The sequence below is a fragment of the Cricetulus griseus genome, chromosome 4 (assembly GCF_003668045.3).
Source record: "Cricetulus griseus strain 17A/GY chromosome 4, alternate assembly CriGri-PICRH-1.0, whole genome shotgun sequence".
Lineage (NCBI taxonomy): Eukaryota > Metazoa > Chordata > Mammalia > Rodentia > Cricetidae > Cricetulus > Cricetulus griseus.
The window spans coordinates 197,294,173-197,308,519 of NC_048597.1; the positions used below are offsets into that span (position 1 = coordinate 197,294,173).

The following is a 14,347-nucleotide window of genomic DNA, read 5'->3' on the forward strand; positions in this document are numbered from 1 at the left end:
GGGAGAAAGGATTGTAGGAGCCAAAGGGGTCAATGACACCACAAGAAAACTCGAAGAATCAGTAACCTGGGTTCAAAGGGACTGACAGAGACTGAACTGATAACCAGGGAACCTGCATGGGACTGACCTAGGCACTCTGCATATATGTGACAATTCTACAGCTTGGCCCTCTTCTGGGGCTGTCTCTGACTTTTTTGCTGACTTTGGGACCTTCTTCTCATACTGGGATGCCTTGTTCAGCCTTAATACATGGGGAGGTGCTTAGTCTTACTGCAACTTTATATGCCAAGTTCTGATACTCATGGGAGACCTGCCCTTTCCTAAACAGAAAGGGAGGAGTGGATTGGGGGATGGAAACAGGAGTAAGGGTGGGGGGTGAGGGCCTGGGAGGAGAAGAGGGAGGGGAAACTGGCCAGGATGTAAAATATATTTATTAAAAAAACATATCTTGTGCTTGATTATTCTGTCTGAAATAGAAGGGAGAAGGGAGTTGCTGACAGTTCAAGAAGACACGATGGACCTAGACTTCTTTTATATGGAATTGCACTGGTGGGCAAGGATGCTCAGAGCTGTTAAAGTGAGGGCTGGGAACGACCTGCTCCCTTGCACCACCTCTGCTACCTTGCACTTGCCTTCATTTTCTGAAACTGCTGCTCCATGGTGCGCAGGCTTTTCTTTGCTTCTTCATCTTTGCCCTCCAGATCAGCTTCTAGCTTTTTTATCCTTCTTTCCATAAATTCCACTGTGTTTCTATCTGCGGAATCACCAGCTGCTGAGGCAGCCAGTATCAAGGCAGGTAAGGAGTTGGGGTATCTTCTCTTCAGAATCCCTTCCATTTCTTTAACCTATGAAAATGTGTTAAATATATGTAAGTTGACAAATATACATAAATAGGCAGTTTACTATCTAAGCTTAGATGGTCATGTCAAGGATGGTTACATCCTACCGCCATGCTGGATCAAAGGCACAGGAGTGCCGCCATTTCACAAGATTACCCTCTTAACATCTAATTAACCTTATGGGCATCTCTCACAGCCACTCAAAGCACACCTCCAGTCTGTCTGGAGTAGAGCGTTCTTGTTCTGCCCATGGACCCCTCTGTGTCACTGCACTTCTAGAACCCACTGCACAGAGAAGGCAATGCACTACCGCAGAGCGGACACAGACTGTCCTAAGCATCTCCCTGCCAAGGACACGTGACATTACACTTTAAAAGAAAATTACATGTATGGGTGTTTTCTCCGAGCACCATGTGCATGCAATACATACAGGGGTCAGAAGAAGGCATTGTACCCTCTGGGACTGCAGACACAGACAGCTGTGAGCTGCCACGTGGGTACTGGGAATCGAATCTGGGTCCTGAGCAAGAATGGCGAGTACTCTGAATTGCAGAGCCATTTCTCCCTCTCCTAAAATGACCTTCTTAAAATGTTCATAAAAGGCAGTTTTCACTCAGTCTAAAAACTAATGACATGTTTTCAGACTTTTCTGTAAGACAGTGCTGTGCTCCAGTGCACAGAAACTGCAGCTATCCCTCAGGAGGAGTCTTAGGAGATAGGATTTTTTCACTGGTGTCTGGGGTTTATGGACTGGGCTTATTGGCTAGACGCCAGTAAACACAAGGCTTCCTTCTGTTTCTGCTCCCTCCAGAGCTGGTATGACAGGCATATGCTTCTGGAGGCCCTAAGGATTGCACTCGCCTCTACATGTTTGCATAGCAAGCACTTCAATGACCGAGCCATCTCCATAGCCCCACTATCTGAAGTCTTATTAAGCATACCTTTTCTCTCCTCCCCACACATCCAGTTTGACATGGTCTCTCTTTAGGAGATCATCTAATGGACTTACTCCTTTGTCTCTGTCCCCTCCCAGGTCTGAACAGCTGTTTCTACACTGGGCAACATGGACCCTAAGCCCTGAAGACAATCCAAGAACAATCTCACACTACACTCACTTTAAAATATTTCTCACTCTTCAAGCCACTTTTGTCCTGATCTTTTCTTGGCTCTTTAACCAAATTCCTATGTCATACCTCTTAATATCAGAAAAAGTCCTGTAAAAGTAACAAAGTTGAATTTTTACTTCCTCATAAAACCATTCAGCTCTGTGATGACCTCACAGTCTTGGACTTGTGATGAAATAATAGCTGTCTAAGTGCCAGGAGGCTATTACACAAGTCCTGTTCCCTCATCAAAGGCTGGAAAATCACACCTTAATATTTAGCTAGGAATATAAATGCTACATAGAATGCTTTAAAAATAAAAGGAAATTTTCTGTATTCCTGCACAACTACTTCAATAAAAAAAAAATTCTTCACCTTGAGAAGCTCCACAGTAAGAGTTTAATAAATCTCCTTGCTACAGTGACACTGAAATGAACACTTGTGGTGCCCAGCGGTGAGCAAGGCTCAGGATGATTGTGCACAGTGTTTTGTAACATTTCCCAAGTGTTAGAGGCACATTCCAGATTCTAGGATCTTTCTTCATGTACTCCCTTCCCACCTATTTTTTTTTTTTTTGGGTCAGGATATGGGCTAATCTGAAAGAAGAAAAAAGGTTTTGCTGTATTTCTGAGATTGCCCTGAATTCCTGGGTTCGGGTGATCCTACTGCCTCAGCAGGAATTAAAACTCACTACCCAATTATTTCAAATTTTCTGCTTCTGTCTTCCTAAAAGTTTTCTAGAGCGGGGAGGCAAAAGGATCTCTCATCAATAGGTCTCCATCTTCCAATTGAGAGCCTCAGCCTGCAGATGTGAGCCCTGGGTCATGCCATCTTACACACTTCATTGCCGGCACTTTAAGGATATCTGGAATAATTCAGTCTGGATACATTAAAAGTGCTCCACTCAAAATTCCTCTGGGACACTTACCTGCCGCTCCAGATCCTGAATTCTTTTGGCATCCAGAGCTCTTTCCTTCGAGCGTAACCTCTGCTGAGTGGTTGGGCTCCCGGACTCAGTTTTCAGTTTTTCAATCTGTCCACAAAGGAGGCAAGAAGTGTATTGGCAACATCAGGAAAGCTCATAGGTGGGGGATGATAATGTTAACTCATCAATAACTCTGTAACAGACACTGATTGAGCTAGTCCTTTGTTCCAAGTGTCTCCAGGGGCAGTACTGGAGGCTGAAGATTCGGGAAAACAAGACAATCTGGGTCTTCGTACTTATAGAGTCAGATGGTTGATAGGCTAAGAGAATCACTTTACAGAGAGACAAGCGCTAGCAACCAAACAGAAGTGTGAAGGAGTGAAAGAAAAGCAGGGTTGGGGAGGAAGTTCTAAGGGTAGACACCTGAGCTGAGTTTTGACAAGGACAAGGCAGCTGTGTGGAGGGAGCGAGTCAGCTCACTGAGTGGAGCAGAGCAGGTGCTGAGTCAGGCCCCTATGGGTCAGGCCATACGGTCCCTACAGGCTGTGATGAGTAGCTGGCGTTTATCTACAGTCTATCTAAAAAGACTAATCATCTGAACTCAAACCAAAAGCCAAACTGGCTATAAATTCAGGCTTTAAGAGTAAGGGTTTCAGAGCTAGGGGTGTAGTGCCATGGCAGAGCAAGTTCAAGGCCCTGGACTCATCTCCAGTACAGGCGACAAAACACAAACATAAGGGAGCAGTGACAGAGTGACACAGGAGTGACAGCCTAGCAAGAGGGCTCATGCACAAAGGCACCTCCAGTTTCAGCTTCTCAGCTTCTTCATTGGCCTCTCGGAGGCGAGCCGCATCCTTGTCTAGAAGCTCCTGATTCTCGGCGTACCACTGTAACCGCTTCTGCAGACGACTGACTTCTTGTTTATGTGTTTCTTCTAAAATTTTTATTTCATATAATTTTTCACCTAGACAATAAAATAACTCAGCAACCTCGTAATAATTTTTAAAAATATAGAAATCACAAAATTCCAACACTTTAAATAAAAAACAATGTCTACTTAATGAAAACATCTAGAAATATGTGATTTTTTCCCCACTAATATATTATGAAAATCAAGTTGTTTCCAGGGGAAAAATAGATTCAAGGAATGTTTATAGTTAAATAAAAAAATGGCATACATTTACAAGTGGCTTAGTTAACAACAAATTTACATGAAAAATGTTTTTGAACTTGTTTTAGAAAAACCTTTTACTCTCCTCCTTTAGAGATAAGGGAAGGGAACATTGCTTTATGTGCAGTTAAGAATGGCTTCTTTGCTCAGCTTCACACTGAAGCCGAGGCGCTGTAGATGGAAGTTCTGCTGCCCTGACTAGCTACCCAGCAATGTGCCGAAGGCGCATACCTGAGCCTCTCTCTATTCCTTTACTTCCGAATCTCACTGTCTGGGCCTGGCTCCAACACCTTTCTTCTCCAAAACTCTTGGTGTTTGTTTGTTACCCCCCCCCCAATAAATTCTGTTCATTCTTATCTTTCTCCCTGAATTTTTCCTCGTGGGCACCATGTCATGTTTCTTTTCACCCCTATACAATATAATACAGGGTTGCATGTTCATGTGGCAAATCCTTCCGAGCATGTTCAGCCCTGACTTCAGGGCCAGGCTAACACCACAGGACTTTAAACTGCTCAACACGAAGCTATGAGTTCAATTAATGCCTGAGTCTCCCTTGATGCTGCAACTGTTCTAATTAAAATAAGAAGTATGCATCACTTTATCACTAATTTTAAAATGTTTCAAAGGTTACAGGTTCCCTACAGGATAAGTATTTTAATGATACCATTCAGTTTCTATTACTTGGTTTCATGGTTGGAACCATCAGAGAACTGAGAATGGTCTTAGCCGTGCTAACCTGTGGCATAAGCAATCTGATCTTTGGCTTGGTCCCTTTCTTTCTTCACTTTTTCCAAGTCCACTTCAAGAGCTTGTTTGTCTTGCTTCAGTCTTTTGATGTCTTCCATCAGATGGTTTTTCTCTTTCTTGATATTTGAAGGAATATAAAAGTGGGTTACTTCCAAACACAATAAATAAATCATGGGATATTCTCTCCTCTCAATCCATCAAAAATACAGCTGTGATGTTTCCCCAATCTCAGGTCACATTTTATCTAAAAGGAACAGAGGGTGCTCTACCTGTGAACCATTAACTTCCCACAGTCTCTAACACTGGTTCCAGTCTTCTCAGCATCACACTGGAGATTCCCACTCTAATATCCTAATGTGTTCTTTTCCAAGCCCCTTGCCTGGACTGCTTCGGTACCCTCTCATCTAAGCATTCTCCCTCTCAGCGCCTACGCTGGTTCTCACAGCAGTCAGCAGGATTAGCCACACTCCTCCAGCTGAAGCCTCTGCTGGTTCTTCTCTTAGGGTGAACCCTAAATTAACCATGACTTTGAGGGTCACATAACCCAGCCATGACTCTGACTGAGCACACTTATATTAATCTTCTGTTCACTATAGCTACAGAGGTCTCTTTGCTGTTCTGTGAACGTCCCCTACCCCTAGAGCACGCCTACCTAAAGGGTCTGTCAGGTATCCCTCTGCTGGGTAGGTAGCTTGCTCCTTCCTGTCATGACTGCTCAAAAGGAGACCCAGGAAGACCTTGCCTGACCATGTTCTCTGAAAAGACAAGCTTTCCCCTGACTAGCACTCATCGATACTTGATACTTGACCTATTACCTTTTTATCTAAAAGCAGGGTTTTGTTGTTGTTGTTGTTGTTTTGTTTTTAAAAGGCAGATTTCCACTATGTTGTAATCCTGGCTGGCCTAGAACTTGCTAGGTAGATCAGGCTGGTCTCCACCTCACAGAGGTCTACCTGCCTCTGCCTTCCACGTACTGGGATTAAAGGCGTGCGCCACCAGTGCCTGGCTAAAATATGTTTTATTTATATATTTATTACAAACAGATTTTTTTTTTACACATACTGGAATGTCTATGACATTCCTTAATAGTTTAAATCCTTATCCCGCTTACCTGCACCACCCGTAATTCTGCTAGCAGATCTGTAAAACTCTGGTTTTTGGTGGGTTCTGCATTTTCAACTGCTTGAGACAGGAAACGATTTTTGTGCACCTGTTCTCTGATTTTGGGGGGAAAAAAGACTTTAAAAAACAAGGTACTCCTTTTAATACAAAATACTCTAATGAACTCACACTATGTGTATTACCACAGAGAAAAAAGCATTAGTCTAAAGAAGAAAGTAGGGACATGTTAAAGAAAAGTAGATTTGAGGGAAACACTTAGACTTTTCACTTTGGAAGAGCAGAAAATGAAGATACTTGTTTTAATTAAAATTTGAAAACATTTGCTTCTAATTCACAGAGCACACGAAGCGCTACTGTTTCTGTAGAGCTTTTTGCGTACTCCTGGTCTCACTGCCGACTCTTGTTCTAACACACACAAAGCCCAATTTTATACACAGAAACAAAACCACAAACATATCTGGACCGCAGACTCAAATTTTAGGTATTTTTCCAGAAATTTCTATAAAATAATATAGTCCTAATGTTCTAAATAAATTCTTTAAAAAATTATCTAAGTTAATTATTTTACCATGGAAGTTCTCTTAGTTTGGGATTTTGTAGTAGTTCTTTCTAGAAGACAGGTGGTAAAAATGTAGTGTTTTTGAAGTTATGTTTATTTATCATTGTCTGACACACAGTCTAAGCCAGTTTCTAAGTTGCTACATGACTGAAGATGGCCTTGAACTTCCAAGCCTCCTGCCTCCCTCCAGAGTCCTGCGACTACAGGCATGTACACTAGCCCTACTGTATGTGGTACTAGGGACTGACCCCAGACCTCATCAACTGAGTCACATCTCCAGTTAAGACAGGGTTTTTGCCAGAAACCCTTACGAGAAGTGTTTTGAAAGAAGATGTAAGTATTTTCAAGCAGGGGATCAATACACCTGGCTTTGGGGCCACACTGACCTGGAGAAAGGAGCATTAAAATTCTCTCTCTCTCTCTCTCTCTCTCTCTCTCTCTCTCTCTCTCTCTCTCTCTCTCCTCTTTCTCTCTCCCTTGCACTGCTCACCAATCTGTACAGCTGTCACTTCTGTCTACTACAGGGTGTATATTTTTCTATTTTACATGAAAGGTCAGTATATGCTAAAGGCTACACTTTTCATGTTATGAGCTATCTTAAAAAAGAGAGCCTGTTATTAAATATGGTTAGCATTCATGACATTCCTAGTCAACAAAACTTCTGGTAACTTCTGGCCAGTGACTGGCCATTTATGTGGAACAATGCACTAAATAGTCATTACCCAGTGGAAGACAGTGCCCTCCCTCATGCGTGCACTTTGTAGGTTTGGTGTTTATTCTTCCGACAGTAAGGTAATGACCCAGGGTCTAGCATATGAGTAAGCAGTCTGTGGTGTTCACTGTTCTATAGAGAGTACTGGATAGTAACAACTCATAGGTGACCTCCCCCCAAACCCTGAACAATTGGCTTCAGCCAAAACCACAGGCTCTGACCTATAATATGTTCTGTCTACTCTCTAGAGCTCCCTGACAGCGTCAGGGTAAAGCCAGGTCCCGCCTGAGGTCATACTCTCTGCATCCTCTCACTTTCCTCCTTGTTTCTTTTTCTCTTTTTCTAGAATTCTGATTTCTTTTGCTCTTTCCAAAGCTATCCCACAGTTATTCTGTTTCTACAGAACCTAAGGCCAAACTGATACTGTAGTTTTTATGTTTTACTTTTGCATTATTAATCAAACCATTGATTAGAGAATAGTTATCTACTGACAAAGACAAGTGCTCTATTTTCGGTTTCTTGAAAGCAATGTCAAACTCACATATGGGTATGTTGTAAATACTGGAATTTATACTAGCTCTCAATTACTAAGAGAAAAATTCTCTAGATATGCAATATAAGAGTTATAAGACTGGAAATCAGTGTACAAAGGAAAACAGACACATGTAATGGTATTTACCATTCCTAGAAAAAAATGTTAACAATATGCTTAGAAATTGTTAAGTATATTTAAGTGTCAGAAATTTAAGAGAACTTACTTTAAAGAGGCTAACTCACTAAATAAATTCTGATTTTCCTTAAACATTCGCTCTTCATTTTTCTTATTTTGTTCCTGGAGATCTTTTACTTGATTATACAACCTTTCATTTTCCTTTTTAAAAACAGAAAAATGATTTTTAAGTTAAAAGTTAGCAGCACTTAAAACATAAAATGGAATATTAGTAAATAAACCAATTAAGTGGTCTTTAAAATTTTCTTAGATTTTAATTTTATAAAATTCTTTTTCCATATCTTTTATTATCTTAGAAGGCAACTTCTCTACACACAACTCTTTCTAAAATGCTAAAAATGCTTACTTGGAAAAAAGTTCTAAAATTCCCCCAAACTGGAGTCTACTGTCAGTGTAATACACTGAATCTTACCAGAGTAAATGCAAAAGGGAGAGTGGAGAAGCCTCTCACCTACATGGTGGGCTAGGGGTGAGAAAACCCAGCAGGACTATATACGCAATTCTGGTTTAGGCCAAAAGGAAAAAAAAATCATTTCTAAGAAACATGGCTATTAAAATAGCATGCAACAATTTCTGACTACCATGTGCCAGGTGAGGAGGCTGGTTTGTACTGTTGTATTCTGAATTTCACTATTCCCTTGTGTTATTATCTCTACTCATAAAGAAAGAGGGGTGAGAGGGTTACATATGGCTCCACAGTAGGTGTTAGGTTAAGACTTAAAATCAGGTTTTTATTTGAGTTCAGAATTGATTCTCTTAGCTACTTTAATCTGGCTAATAAGAAATGTGCAGGCCAACTGGGCAAGACAGTGCATGCCTGTACCCAGCACTTGGGAGGCGGATCACAACCTTGAGGCCCATTTGGACTACAGAGTGAGTTCCAGGGCATAAGAGAAAGGAGGGAAGGAGGGGGAAGGGGGAAAAGGTGGGGAAAGAAAACTAGTCATATTACCTTGCTTATATATGCATGTTAAATGACCACAGCAGTATTTTAATATACCTTACTTTTATAATTAAAGCATCAAAACCAAAGTCATCAGAGGCTGAAGAACTGCCCACACCTGCTGGTATCCTTGAAGAAGTGTCTCTTGTTCTTCTATTTCTTTTTGGATTTGTTTCAGCTTTTCTCCAGTAATGGGATCGGATGTTTCTCCAAGCTGTAGCCATCTCTGTTTTCTGCTTGTTTCTTCAAAGCTACTTAACTTTAAGAAAATGGAGAAAACGTTTTATTTGAATAGGGAAATGAAGAGAAAACAGCCTCCATTACTGATCATCCTGGGAAGTGCTTGTGACCATGGTCACGTCAACACAGCAACTTCCTGGTGAGAGAAGAACTCACGAACATTGCAGTGACTCTCTGTTTCTATACCTTCTACTGCATTTCCTGATAAAACCATTGTTTCTCTGATGGCCATAATGAACTCAATGATTTGTTTTTAAAAGAACAGCTGACACAGGCAAATCATCAAAGAGCCTTGTTTGATTTTCCCATGGTTCAGCTCACTCTGGAGAGAACCAAGAACCCAAGTCTGTAGTGTATGTGGCAAATCGAACAGCTCCAGGTACCAAGAAAATAAGGAATTTAGTAAGAGGCATAGCTGTTTGCTTGTTTGTTGGCTTGTTTTTTAACAGACAGGAAGGAAAAACAGAACAGTGCATTTGGTACCTTGGTCTGAAGAATGTAATTTTCTTGGTTCAGTTTGAAGAGCTCTCCTTCCTGCTGTCTCTTCAGGGTTTCCAGTGTGTTCTCCAGCTCCCTCTCCTTTTCTGAGAATGTGACTTTAATTTGCTCAATTAGGGCTTGTGCACCTCTCCACTTTTCTTCTGCTTCCTGAGCTCTCTTCAACATCAGCAATTCTTTCTCTCCATTTCCTGGAGGCTCCTTTCCAAAAGAAGCATGCGTTCATTACATGAGTTGTATGGTAAAGACCAGAACACAAACCAGAAAACAGACTGGCCATGACACAGGAATAATGATCTATTACCAGTAAGTAATAGAATCCAGTAAGAGAAATCAGTAAGTGATGTGAATAAGGAAAAGAAATTTCGTATTTTATCTGTACACATTTATCGACTTCAATTGTGGTATTTTCTTACAGTATGTAATTATTACATACTCTTTATAATCTAGTTTTAAAATGATTTTAACATATAAAAATTATAAATATTAATACAAACTGCAATACCTACAGTCTGAAACTGGACAGAGGAATCAGCTGTGGGATCTTCAGGCTGCTTAGGTGTAGTTAGGCTACCTTCACTTTGCGGGGATGGTCTATTCAAAGCTGCAGGCTTGATGAGTTTTGTTCCAGATAATATTTCTAAATATTATAGACAAGAGAAGAAAGCATCATAAAAGGAAGGTTGAATGTGCATTCAGAAACGACGGACAATAAATATGAGGACAGCAGCAATGTGGAGGTAAAATGTAGATCACTACACAGGCTGTGGCACCCACAACACACCACAACACAGTCCTTTCATTATGGCACTGCAACCCAGCAGCCACCCACAATCAGCATCTACAGATGGAGCTAAATGAGTATAAGGAGACTGAAGCAGGGTAACTTCAAGACTTTACCACCTTTGAACAAGTCATTCTCTAAGAGGGTCACAATAAGGATGTCCACATGATGAGTCAGAAAGAGCAGCTGATAAGTATGAAGAATGTTAGTTCAGAGTCACTGTCTTGAGCACACTTTGGATACTCAGTGTGCAGCATCAATGGAGCCATGTACATCATGGGTTAACCCAAGTCTGATTTCAAAGATGATTCAATAGCATCATCTAACAAATTAGAAAAGAATGTCTCTCTCTCTCTCTCTCTCTCTCTCTCTCTCTCTCTCTCTTCTCTCACACACACACACACACACACACACACACACACACACACACACACACACACACACATTTGGTCTCGTTTTCTGCTTTTACAGTAACTTCTAAACTCCAAAGACGAAGTAATTCTGAGGCCAGTGTACTATTCAGTTAGCAACAGGCAGTGTAGGGAGATGCTTCTGTGGAATCGTAAAGCCCACATTCAAATGTGACAGGCTCTGAACATCCCACCAACATTGTCCAGCTGCCTTAAAGGTAAATAAGTAACTTCAAATTTTGTGGTTTGTTTTCTTTAAACAATGATTTCCTCAAGATTTGCTTAAATGTATTTTTAAATTAAAAATATCATCATATATTTGGAAAATACAGAAAAGCTAAAAGAAGAAATAATTCAATACTTCCTCACAGAAAGGTTCATTTCTATCCTTTCTGTAGGCACATATAAAGGTTCTCCTTACAGCCATCATCATACTTAGTGTGTTTCATGTATGTTTCTAAAGAAATGTCTTAAAGCATTCATAAAAAGATTGAATCATTGCAGATACAACATGTGATCTCTTTCAATCACTGGCAGGTTATACTGTGACCAAGGGCTAGGTGTGTCCTGCCAGCACATGCCTGTTAGGACCACACAGCTAAAAACAGGTGGTTTTGTGTATATAAGTTTAGCCTACCAGTCTTTTTACAACAGAACTTCCATTCCTGAATCTTTTTTTTTCTATATGTATGAGTGCTTATGGAATGTCTATCTGTGCACAAGGTTTGTGTCTGGTGCCCAAAGTGGCCAGAAGGGGACACTGAATCCTCTGGTACTGGAAGAAAAGACAGTTGTGAGCCACCAAATGGGTGCTAGCAACTGAACCAAGTCCTCTGAAAGATATCTAAGAAATAAAAATTTCTTCATATGAAATGAAATTCAAACTGAAAAACACTGCAGAATTAAAACCCTAAAGCCCTCTTTGAAGAAACAATGCATTAGTAACATTCAATCAAAAAGAAAAAAACCAAAATAATTCTACATTGGAGCCACTATCATTAACAGACATTCAATTTCCTTAATAACCAGAAGCAGGAACTAAATCTCCAAACTGAGGGACATATGATTGTAAGCGAAAATATACCTTGAAACAGCAAAACCACTGGTTGGGTGGCATGGGGAAGAAGATTATATTACTTCATATTTCCCAGAAGGGAAACAAGGGATTGGTGATACATAAAATTGACAATAAAGCCAGGAAACAACAATATGGCTTTAGCAATCTCTCAGAGGTTATCAAAATCTATTTTCTTAGAACATGCAATTTTTAAGGATGAAGTTTATCTCCTTGGAGATTTAATAACCCTACATCTAGTATATTTAAAAAGAACTTGTAGGGACAGGGGAGAAACACTGGCTGTTCTTTCAGAGGACCCAGGTTTGATGCTTAATGCCCACTTGGTGGCACACAAATGTCTGTAATTCCAGTTCTGGGAGGGCCTATGCCCTCTTCTGGCCCCTCATTTGCCAGGCATGCAAATGGTACACAATATACACATGCAGGTAAAACACCCATATGAATAAAGTAAGTTAAAAAGTTAAAAAAAATAAAAAGAACTTATGAAGTGTGATCTCATTTTTTTATAAACTGATTTTTAGGTGAGTATACGAACTAATAGATTTTATCTGACATTTCCAGATATTACTCTTAGAAAACATTTAAGCCATTTATCTACTTCTACTCTCCACCCACCCACCCACCCATCCATCCATTTTATTTCTCTCATTTAAGACACACACAGGGAAAAGCCTGACTCAGTGCTCAGCATGGCACCAGTATTCCTTGTTAATTTTCCTTTTTCTTATTTTCCCCTATTTTTAAATTTGAACTCATCATGAGCAAGTTTTCTTCTCATAACAGTATTATTTTACAAATGAAAACATAAACACTAAATGCTAAATAAAAGGTAACTAGAATAAAAAGGCAGTCCCCACATGGCAGGTCTGCTAGCCACTAACCTCCACTTTCTCCCCACTAACAGCACCTAATTCTGTAACTGATAGCAATGTGCTTAGCTCAACATATTAGCTCCCCCAAACAGCATGCTTTAGTATAAAAATGAGTAATGTATTTTGATTGATAGTCAAAAACACTGTAAGATTTTGAGATATTGAAAAACAAGTTTAGAATATTAGTTAACTTTACTCATAAACATGCTGCCTTCATCTATCAACCCATCATTGACATTGATCCTTTCTCAATCACTGTGACACTTCTGTACTCATTTGCAATGAATTCAACATACCAGGCCCTTGCAACCCCTCAACGTTCCTTCCCCCTTAGCTTCTCACTTGTACTGCATGATCTGGGTTCCCATCACCAATCATGCAATGGCCTTCTAACCTCCAATTTAGTAATCTCTTGGATGCTTACTTCTCCCCTTCTTCCCCTTTTCACTGCTAGCTAACGGCACGGTGTTGATTTCCAAGAAGACCAAAGCAAACCTATAGAAGGAACATCCACATCCCTCCCACATCTGTCCAGCTCCTAGCCTGTGCTCTCTTCCTGTCCTCCACATTTCCCAGAACTCAGAGCTGTCCACATTCCTAGCTAATGCAGTCTACTGTGCACCATCATAGTTCTTCTAAGCCGAGGATTCTGCCCAGGCAATTTTTCCCTCTATCTACTACACCGTGCATCCTTTTTCTTCCCATTCAATCCTTCTTAATGACATGCAAACATTTAGTCACTTCAGCTACTGAGAGCAAAGCCATGTTTCTTTTTTAAAAATTTAAAATGATTTATTCATTTATGTATTTTTGTGTATGAGTGTTTGTCTGCATGTACATCCACACACCAGAAGAGGGCGTCGGATTCCATTATAGAAGTTGTGAGCTGCCTTGTGAATGCTGGGACCTGAACTCAGGAACAGCCAAGGCTCTTGACTGCTAAGCCATCTCTCCTGCCCTTCTTTTTTTTAATTTAAAAATACTAATTTATTACTGTGTGGATATAATATGTGCATGATATGTATGGAGGTGTAGAGGCCAGAGGACAGCCTTGAGGAGTTGGTTCTATCCTTCACCTTCATGTGGGTTCCAGGATTAACTCAGGTTGCCAGGCTGCAGTGGCAAATGTCTTAACCAACAGTGCTAGGGTGGTGGCCCCAAAGTGTCTCTTAGCTCCTCCTCCCCTCAAGTCAGCTCCTGCTCCAACTCTATCTTTCACAGAAACTGCCCCCCAGAAGTTCCTAGACTGAAGGTTTTGTCAGGGTTCTCCCACCTCATTCTTCCTGCTTTGTTTGCAGTTTGTCCTGTCTGATCTGCTAGTGAACCTGTTTGTTTACCCTCTAGTTATCCTGTCACAGCTTCAGTTGTCAAAAGACACAAATTTAAGGGTCAAATGGGAAGAAGGAACCTCAATTGAAGAACTGACTCCAACAGACTGGTCTGTGGATAGCATGTCTGTGGGGCATTTTCTTAACTGATAATTCAAGCAGGAGGGTCTACTGTGGGTGGTGCAACCCCTAAGCAGCAGGACCTGGGATGTATAAGAAAGGTAGCTGAAAAATCTAGGGCAACCAACTCAGTTCAGCATCCCCCTGTAGTTTCTGCTTCAAGCCC

The 14,347-nt window shown here is 40.8% G+C and overlaps 1 protein-coding gene across 4 annotated transcripts in view; it reads right to left on the reverse strand.

The window, feature by feature from the left end:
- The window catches only part of Cep162 (centrosomal protein 162), a 62,932-nt gene that overhangs the window by 19,789 nt on the left and 28,796 nt on the right, over window positions 1-14,347 (reverse strand). For all 4 annotated transcript variants that reach the window (XM_027410993.2, XM_027410994.2, XM_035443864.1 and 1 more), the window contains 9 exons: window positions 10,099-10,229; window positions 9,575-9,790; window positions 8,970-9,110; window positions 7,937-8,049; window positions 5,897-6,002; window positions 4,775-4,901; window positions 3,668-3,831; window positions 2,871-2,975; window positions 633-845 (listed from right to left, as the gene is read on the reverse strand). In XM_027410993.2, coding sequence (XP_027266794.1) covers window positions 633-845; window positions 2,871-2,975; window positions 3,668-3,831; window positions 4,775-4,901; window positions 5,897-6,002; window positions 7,937-8,049; window positions 8,970-9,110; window positions 9,575-9,790; window positions 10,099-10,229 — 1,316 coding nt within the window. The remainder of the gene's footprint in view (window positions 1-632; window positions 846-2,870; window positions 2,976-3,667; window positions 3,832-4,774; window positions 4,902-5,896; window positions 6,003-7,936; window positions 8,050-8,969; window positions 9,111-9,574; window positions 9,791-10,098; window positions 10,230-14,347) is intronic.